The 10,029-nt window shown below is 41.2% G+C and overlaps 1 protein-coding gene across 1 annotated transcript in view; it reads left to right on the forward strand.

Moving 5' to 3' along the window:
• The first annotated feature begins 752 nt into the window (after positions 1-752).
• Tsga13 (testis specific 13) overlaps positions 753-10,029 on the forward strand; it is an 18,595-nt gene continuing 9,318 nt past the window's right edge. The window contains exons 1-4 of the mRNA XM_008850862.3: positions 753-775; positions 2,127-2,208; positions 6,590-6,661; positions 7,484-7,690. Coding sequence (XP_008849084.1) covers positions 753-775; positions 2,127-2,208; positions 6,590-6,661; positions 7,484-7,690 — 384 coding nt within the window. The remainder of the gene's footprint in view (positions 776-2,126; positions 2,209-6,589; positions 6,662-7,483; positions 7,691-10,029) is intronic.

Consider the following 10,029-nt stretch of genomic DNA (forward strand, 5'->3'; position numbering starts at 1 on the left):
GCCTCAAACTCACAAAGTTCTGTGTCCCGAGTGCTGGGATTAAAGGCATGTACCACCATGCCAGGCTTATGGTTTAACTTTACAGATGAAAAAATTGAAACTTCCAAGAGACAAATTTGCTATGCAATTGCCGTTTTTGTTTTATATTATTAATGACTTCCTTTCCTCTCCCTTCATTAGCTAAATAAGTTTAATTTCTTGAGGCTATGGATCACCATGCTTGCCTAGTCACAAAGTCTGGATAGTCATCTTTGGGGTTGATGTTTAGACAATCAAATTAGGCATAAACCCTAAAGAAATCACCTATCCATATGAACATGGAATGCTTTTTCAAATTGTGCTATTGGCAGCATTGATGGTACAGTAGTGAGCACAGCCACCTTCAAATTGTGGTATTTATAGGAATACTTGGGAAATCTTACCAAAGTTCTACTTGTTTTCCAAGTTCTCCACAATGTGATTGCACCCCATCTGCCTCCCTTTATTTCTTACTATTTTAAACCAACCACTAATCCTCCAGTTTGGAAGTCATCTTTCCAGTTCCAGTGTATCTCCTATATCGACAATATCATCTACTAATCTTCTGTTGTTTCTCACACAGGATCAAGATTGGGTCTGGGCACCCAAGATTTGATAAGGAAAGAATATTTGGATTGAATTGAATCCCTGTAGAACGTGAATCATTTAGAGACACCGACTTTAGACTTCAGTGAATATTTGCTGCAAGTTGGTCCAGTTCTCAGTGAAAAGTCATGGGCCCAAAGAGAAATGCCAAGTATGTAACTTAATTAAACTATAAAGCTATAAATATCACTTTCTACTAACTTACTTTGTAATTCAAAGCATTTTGAACAGTGTGAACCACAGAGTAGAATTTTATATATTTTAACTGACAACTGTTTGCAAATCACAACCCAGAGTTGGATCTGTGTTTCGTGCAGCAACAAGAGTACTTTTGTCAAAAAGAAAGCACTAAGCTGTTCAGAATGAGCACCGTTGGGATAGTGGGGCACTTTTCATGTAGTTGTAGGTCTTAAACTGACCTTGGAAAAGAGTGGCTGAGACCCTGTGCTGCCTTTTAAAGACTAAAACTTCATTTTGAAAAGTGCTACAGTAAAAGTGATGTTATAGTATTAATTATTAGGTACTTAAAATAAGAGGAGCCAGCTGGGCGTGGTGGCATACACCTTTAATCTCAGCAGAGGCAGGTGGCAGAGGCAGAGGCAGCAGAGGCAGAGGCAGGTGGATCTCTGTGAGTTCAAGGCCAGCCTGGTCTACATAGTCAGTTCCAGAACAGCTGGGACTATAAGGAGACCCTGTCTCAAAGTTTAAGATGTTAAATCAGAATGAATCTATTTTGGTCTACTCACAACAGGCTTGGTAACATTTTTTAAGACCTTTGGTCTGAATTTGGAGGACCAAGGATCTCGCTCAGTGGCAGGACATTTGTTTAGCATGTATAAGATCCAAGATTCCATCACTGATATGGAAAAAAACCCCAAGGAATCTGAAATGCTTTATTATTAGGCATTGTAACTTCTTCCCCTTCCCTTTGCCCTCAAAAGGAACTGGTGTCTGATGGGGCATGGGAAAGTAAGTGAAAGAACAGTATATCAAACTATTTGCATTGATGATTATTTTTACCACCATAGCCCTAGAAAAAGAAACTTGTAGGTATACTTTGGAAAATAATAGAACCATTGACCAAGCAAGGTCAATAGGAACTGGAAATTTGGTTGTGAAGGTCTGTAATTATGTTTCTTCACGTGATTGGTTGATCATCTTTAAGGTACTATGAGAGTCTAGTTGTTTGAGAATTGCCTTGGGCCTGTCTACTAGAACAACTTCTTCAAGTGGTCTAAAACTCCTTTTCAAAAGAAATCAACTTACTGAATGCCAGCATATCTCTAAGAGCTCCCATTTGCTTAGTTAGCCCTTTAACCTGAAGTGCCCCCTCTCCCACCCCCTGGTATATAGGCTGGATAATGAGGCCTATTCAATTTCTGATCATCTAAGTTAGTCACCTTCCAAGTTAAATTCCTAAACTTAATTGAAGGCGATTGAGAACATGTAGAAGGCGGGGACTCTAAGTCGGCAATTCACTGGATGTTCTGCCTCTTTTTCAGGTTTAGTGATGACAGTGAATCAAAGACTATGAAAAACAACCTCTTTAAATTTGAGAGAAAAGTAGGTTTTGATGGTGAAGAGGTAAGGAAGACCAGTAATGTGTTCATGTGTGATCTTTCTTTGGTGTTGCTTAGACTGTTTACAAATATTGGGTTTACAAAATTCCTATGTGAAAGCAAAAAGGGACAAGAAATTATGTATGGCACAAGATTAATTTCATTTTAGTGAAACAAAGACATGGTGGGGCAGGGGGAGGCAACGACATACCGGCAACAAATGAGGACATAAAACCCATGAACCACAAATTTATCTTAGGAAGGATTTAAATCCTGGCTCACCTAGATGTCAACGATATTTTTTTATGTGATGTTTTAATTGATTTTGAAAGTCACCATATAAAGTAATGCTTGTTTTGCTGTACTGGGACTGAACCCAGGGCCTCATGCATGCCAGGCAAGCACCATACCATGGAGCTATATCCCTATTCTTTCTTTTTATTTTAATACAGGTGTCACTAAATTGCCCAGGCTAACCTTGAACTCATGATTCTCCTGCCTCAGCCTCCCAAGGAGTCAGGACCGCAATCCTTTACCACTATTTCAGGCAAAGTAATAAGTTTTATTATGGCAGTTTCGTGTGCGTGTGTGTGTGTGTGTGTGTGTGTGTGTGTATTTACATGCAGATGTGTGAGTGTATAATTTATTTTCCTTTTTTTTTTTTTTTTTTTGTCTTTTGAAAAAGGGTCTCTCTATAGCCCTAGCTAGCATAGAACTCACTATGTAGACCAGGCTGGCCTTCAACTCACAGACATCGCCTGCCTCTGCCTCCCAAGTGCTGGGATTGCAAGCGTGTGCCACCATACCTGGCTATAATTTGTTCTTATTTGTCCCCTCACTGTCTTCCCCAACCTCTCTACCCTTCTCTTGCTAGCCTACTTCCTCTCTCTCAGATACTGCCCTCTTCTGCTTTCTGTCATGCACATTTTATTACCCACTGTCCTGTTAGCTTCAACTGTCAACTTGACACAGTCCAGTCATCTGAGAAGGGAGTCTCAATTGAGGGATTTCCCATATCAGATTGACCTGTGGACATGTCTAAGGGGGACTGTCATGATTGTTAATTGATGTAGGAAGTCCTAGCACACTATGGGCAGGACCATGCCCTGGGCAGGTGATCCAGGGCTGTATAATAAAGACAGCCAAGCATCGGCCTGGGAGTGAGCCAGCAAACTGTGTTCCTCCATGGTTTCTACTTCAAGTTCCTGCTTTAACTTCCCTCACTGATGAACTATGACTTGGACGTTTAAGCCAAATAAATCCTTTCCTCCCCTAAGCTGCTTTGGGTCAGCATGCCTTTTTTTTTTTTTTTTTTTTTTTTTTTAAATCACAGCAACAAAAAGGAAACTAGAACACCCACCATTTTTTTTATTTTTTGATCTTTTTGAGACAGGGTCTCCCTATAACCCCAGCTGACCCAGAACTTGCTGTGTAGACCAGGCTGGCCTTGAACTCACAAAGACCTGCCTGCCTCAGCCTTCCGAGTGCTGGGATCAAAGGCATGCGCCACCACACCCACCATCTTAAGACCTCTTTCTTCCCTCTCATGGCCTCCTACTTTCATGACCCGTGTGCGTGCGCGCACACATACACACACACACACACACACACACACACACACATTTATATCTAGTTTCTGCATATGAAAGAAAACATGTGGTATTTGTCTTTGAGTATAGCTTGTTTTACTTAACATAATGGAATTCCATCCATATTTCTGCAACTGTAATAATTTCATTCTTCTTTAAAGCTTAATAAAATTTCATTGTGTATATGTACCACAATGTCTTTATTCATTCATCTGTTGGTTCCACTCCTTAGCTATTGTGCATAGTACAGTATGCATGGATATGCACGTATTTCTGTCTTATGTTGACTTAGAATCCTTTGGGTACATACCCAGGAGTGATATAGCTAGGTCCTATGGTAGTTCTATCTTTAGTTTTTTGAGACACCTCCACATGGACTTCCATGGTGATGGTACTAATTTACATCCTCACCAGTAATGTATAAAGGTTTCAAGGCCATTTCTTGTAGCAAAATTCCATTGGGTATCTTGGTAGCTTTCCCAAGATTATCATATTCTAGCAAATTTTTGAGGCCAATTTTTATTTCACCAGCCAGCGATAATGTAAATCAACATAACAAAATTGAAAACATATTCCAATTTGGACAATCTTGTGGGTTTTAGTCAACTGCTGGAGGCTAATTTGGAACAGAGATGCAATTCCTCAGAAAAATTCAAAAGTAAAAACATTTTCTTCAGGGACTTTCCCTCTTAATATTCATTTTTTTTAACTTTAAGAAAAAAAAACCCTTTCCTTTCCTCCAAGCAAACTTTTCTTAGATTTCTAATAATTATACATGTATCATACATGCCATACTTGTGAAGAGGATTTCTTTAAAATGAAGCCTCTGTTTTGAACAAGTAGACTTCAGTTTTCCAAAAGCTACACATGAAGTAATTACATCTTTGGATTTGTCTCATCTTTCTTCTCACCCTTTTTTAACAGAATGTATGGAATGGCTCTGCTGTTCTTCCTCTCAATCCTCATCCAACCCAAGAGCTGCAACTCCTGGTACTTTCCTTCTGAGCATAACACAATCTCCTCTCCATCACTTCTGCCCCCATCTTACTGCCATCCTCTTCTCCATTCATTTCTTACTTTGTTCACTGTCTGCCATGCCTCCTTCCCCAGAACCCTGCCTTACTCTATCACCTCCGTAGAGGCATGGCAGTCTTCAAAACTGCTGACCCAAGCATAGGAGGATGTTCTTCTCCTTTTATTCTGATTTCTGATTATGCTGAACTAAAAGAAAGGTAATTCAGGGTCTTTATGTCCTGTGTTCTTACTTCCATTCATCCTTAGCTAAGGGTGCAAGTGAGGAGGAGGTAGGAAGGACCTCAGCTCCTCCTTTACCAGGCAGGACACTTTAACAATCCAAATAGCCAGGCACTGCCACTAGTGCTATGATGCAAAAATCGTAGACAGAATTGACAAACTTCAACAATTTTTTTATAATGTCTCTAGAAATTTGTATCTTGCAGTGATGTTCAGAAATGCAAAGTCTTTTCTTCAGTCTTCTGTGTCAGTTCCCAGCTCTGTTGGCAGAGGTGTCTTTAGAGTCCCCTAGACTCCACATCTCTTGGGTCATTGCTCTTTTTTAACTTTGCTTTTCTCTTTAAAGTTTGGCCTCCGTGTTAACCGAGCTCACTCCCATAGATAGCAAAAAGGCAGAGGAAGGGTGTGGTTCCACCCATCTACTGCCTGACAACCTTATGTGGCATTTCATGTGAGTGTGCATGTGAGTAGATACACATATTCATGTGGGGTCTGTATGTGTGTACAGGTTAGGATGCATGTGCATGTATGTGCACATGCATGTGGAGGCAGGAAGTCAGTCTCTCAGGTGTCATTTCTCAGAAGCTGTCCACCTTGGTTTTTGAGACAAGGTCTCTCACTGGGACCTGAGAATCATTGATTAGGCTAAGCTGGATAGCCAGGGAGCCGCAAGGATTTGCCTGTCTCTGCCTTCCCAGAGCTAGGATTACAATCATGTGCCAGCATGGCTGGGTTTTTATGTGGTTGATGGGGATTGAACTCAGGTTCTTGTGTACTTCGTGGACTGAGTCTTCTCCCCAGACCCCCTAAGGGAAATTTCGAAGACATGTTTACTTTTCTAGCTACAAACTTCTCGAATCTCAGAATGTCTCAGAATCCTGTTCTCCTGGCTATAGCCCTTATACCAGAAACCTAGAGAGCAACACATAATGTTCTCCTCACTTAGTGTCCAACAGAGACCCATTTCAGTGAGAATAAGATGAGGTCAGGGGTGGAACACTATTTATGAGAAGTATGACCTGGGGCTAGGAAGATAACTCAGTGGGTAAAGCACTTGCCATGGAATGAGGGCCTGAGGTCAGACCCCCAAGCACCTACATAAAAAGCTGGGTGAGGTCTTAGATTGTGGCTCAGTTAGTAGAGTGCTTGCCTCTCATGCACAGTCCCCACCACTGAGTAAACCAGGCATGATGGTACGTGCCTGGAATCCCAGCATCTGAGAGGTGGAGGCAGGAAAATCAGAAGTTAGCTTGGGATATGTGTAGTTTCCTCTCTCCTGAGAGTTTCTCTCTCATTACCGTGAGAACTAACACTGAAGTTACTGTCTTTTTTAAAGTGTGACACTATAACCCCAGCATTTGGGGCTTTTTGCCCCCCTCCCCCAAGTCTAGCTGAATCCATGAAATTCAGGTTCAGTGAGAGATCCTATTTCAAAAAATAGAGAGCCTCCACACTCATCCACACACATGCACACACACACGCGCGCACACACACACACACACACACACACACTCACAAAGAGAGGTGTAACTTGAAACCATTAATTCTGTTTCTTGTCTTTAGGTTTATGGTACAGCTGGACAATCAAAATTTGTCCTAAAGAACCTCTGGCACTATACTGTCCATCCAAATATGGTAGGTGGAAAAGCATTTCCCCCAAACTTCTAAGGGCAAATTTCAGCAATGGGTCCAGATTCCCACTGCAGAGTGCCCCCTTCAAATGCTCCCAGTTTCCAGGATGGGGAAGCACAGCAGCTCTAGGGATACAATGCTGGGATTGGTTTGTGAGGTGGGAGGAGAGACCTGGGAAGAAAGTGGTCCCCGGCAGCTCATTTTATTTTTCAGTAGAGAAAATATAATCAGGGAAAGCATGTATAATCCATGCTCCCTCCCTTTCTTCCTCTCTAATCCTCCCATTGAGAGAAAAGCAAGCTTGGTGAGACAGCCTCTTCCCTGCCCACACCTGCAGTGACGCACTGTGATTCGTGACTGCCTTTCCCTTCTAATGCTGTGCTACTGTGTCCCTGCTAATGCCTGTGACTGTGGAGAAGTGTGGGCGGAAATAAGGGATTTGTTGAGCTTTGCTCCTTGGGTTTTCCCCCTGCCTCAGAGACAGATGTAAAGACCAATCAGCCTGAGCCACATAGAAGCTTCTGTTTGTGCCACTAGGCTGGACACTAGCTTATGTGTTTTTTTAAAGATTTAAGTCATCTTATTCTGTTACTATGGAAACCTTTCCATTTCATTTCCCCAGGTCTTTAGATTATTTCTAGCTCTAAGGAAAGATTGTGCCAGAGTACTTCCAAGAGTTTCAAACCGTCAAATTTAGAGGCAGGTTTGTCCAGGCCCTGCTCTACCTCAGCCTACCTTGTAGAAGGAAAAGATTTGCCGACCTATTCGTTAGTCCTTCCTTAACCTAATCTCTTTATTTCTTTGGAAACCTTTTTGTCTACTCAGGCCAGGCACTATGAACCTTTGAAGCCTAGTAAACTGCAGAAATTCCTGGCTCAAAGGAATAAAATTAGCAGCTTCATGGTGAAAGTGGCAGAGTTTGATCAGGATATGACCTTACTGCTCATGACCAACAACCCACCTCCCTACAGCATCAGTCAGCACGACAAGGATGGTGCTCCAAAATACTTTCCCCAGGATTTTCAGCTCAAGGTATTGGTACCCAGAGAAATCTCCTGGCAGCCTAAGTGTGGACCACAAGGAGTTAGGACTTAGCAGAGAGTATGGACCCAACTTAACATAGAGAAGGTACCAGAAAGCTACCTCCTCCTTCTCATGCCTGGCCATGTGGTTCACAAAAACAGAACTGCTATAACTTTGAGGTTAGCCTGGGCTACATAGCAAGATCCTCTCTCAAAACAAAACAAAACAAAACAGAATAAGACATAAAAAAAATTCCTGACTGTATTCAGTAAGAACCAGAATCAGACTATAAAGATGATTACAGGACAATTTTCATCTGGAGAAACTTGGAATCCAATAGATCAATAAATGATATACATTAAAAATGATTCAAATACACCAGGATGTATGAATAATCAAAGAACATTCAAGATATAGAAGTAATGTAGAATAGAGAAGAATATCTGTGTTGGGGAAAAGGGAAAGTAATCAAGATGGCTCACAACAAAACAGGAGAATGCGCCAATCGGAGGGAAGCGGGAAGCTTAGAGCCACAAGAAAGTGAGGTGCGTTCAGGGAGATGTAAAAGAGAAACTGGCAGGAGATAAAAGAATATAATAAAATTTGTGTTTGAAAGAGCATTTTGCAGGCTGAAGGAAGCTGCATTCGTTGTAGAAGAGACAACAGCCAGAAAGATTAGTTATGATGTTACTATAAGAGTCGAGATGAGAGGTCTGAACTAATAGCCAAGGAAGCAAAGAAAATTGATTTAAGAGGTATTTAGGAGTCAGGATGGAAGAAAGATGTTGACAGGCTTGAGACCAGGCCTAATCTAACAGGAAGAAGTTAAAACTCAAAGCACCAACAAAAGAAGCCAACAGAGATTTGATTCTAGGAATGGGGTTTCCCAAAGACTGCCCCTCATAACAAAATGTGGATTTGGAATTATTTCTTTAGTCGCTAGATGGAGAGAAGTGTGAAATCCTCTTCAAATGGAAGATAAAATGCCCAAACCCAGTGGTGTATACTGACAAAGGAATCAATGAATTCACTGCCTGTGGTCTCTTGGGTCTCAGAATCTGGGCCCTTCGACAGTGACGTCAGTGTTGGTTCTTATGGTAGTGCATGTAATGTGCTTCTGAGAGAGAAACAATGAAGGGCAGGATGGCTCTTCCTAGTACAGACAAGGAAATACAAGGCAAACATGTAGCCTGGGTGCAAGAAGAGCTTTCTTTCAAAAGCTGACCCCATGTGAGGCTCTGCGAACAGGTACAGTACCTGATCATCCTCATGAGTAAATTGTTGTACCAGTTAAATAGTCTTAAGGGACAGAGCTAAGGCTTTGGTTGTTAAAGGCTAGAATGTGTCCTGTGTAAAATGGCTCTTTAATATTTCTGATGCACCTCTCCCACCCCTCTTTTTTTTTTTGTCCTAGGATCACATGTAAGAAAAACATTCTTTTACTGTGCCCAGCCACAGTGTGGGTTCTAGTAGGTAGGCTGAGGAACGGACAATTGTGTCTGTCATGGTGATGATTGTTAGTTTCAGTTCCCTCTAAGTGAATCTTGCCTTGCTACCATTTCCTATGAGAAATGGAAGCAAGGATTTGCCCTACCAAATCCCATTTTGTATAATATAACCCTATCTGTACTCCTAGGATGGACTGGATCCAGTGAAATAAAATGTATAGACTGGTTACTGATCTGTGGTGCTGACCAGTACCTCCAAACCAAAGATCAATGGGCATGAAAACTGAAAGGGTGCACAGAGTGATGCCATAGAAGGATCAAACCAAGAGGAAAGGGGGAGGGTAAGGGCCTTGGATATAGAGTACGCATAGGCTGAAGTTATAGGAAAGGGAAGGAAGAGGAAGGGGGAAAAGAAGGGGAGACAGAGAGGGAGAAAAAGAGGGGGATAGAGGGGAGAAAGAAAGAAGAAGAAGTAGGGAGAGAGAGAGAGAACAGTAAGAAAGTAGAAGAGACTTGTTAATGATATGTCAAAGTTAAAACAACTTGCTGATTTTCCACTAGTGTCATCTTAGATTCTAAATAACTCTCAGGTAATGTTTAGTTTATTAAAATTTAATCTTATGGGAAAACATCTAAGTGTTAGTTGCATTAAAAATGAGTTTTCTGTATGAAACAGTATATTTTAAAATGAAATGGACATCTTTTTTGAAGGTTAAAACCTCATTCAATTTTATGTCTTATGGGGTTTATACTGAGTACAATATTATATAACTGTACTAATTCAACTTTGAACCTAAAAATTTACAGCTAATTTTGAAAGAGATGCATCTTTGCTCTGGAAATTGTTATTGAACATGTTAAAGCTGTAATGAAATGCTTCTTCTAATCATGTGGTTGTTA

Source organism: Nannospalax galili, unplaced genomic scaffold (assembly GCF_000622305.1).
Source record: "Nannospalax galili isolate Female #2095 unplaced genomic scaffold, S.galili_v1.0 scaffold1065, whole genome shotgun sequence".
Classification (NCBI taxonomy): Eukaryota; Metazoa; Chordata; class Mammalia; order Rodentia; family Spalacidae; genus Nannospalax; species Nannospalax galili.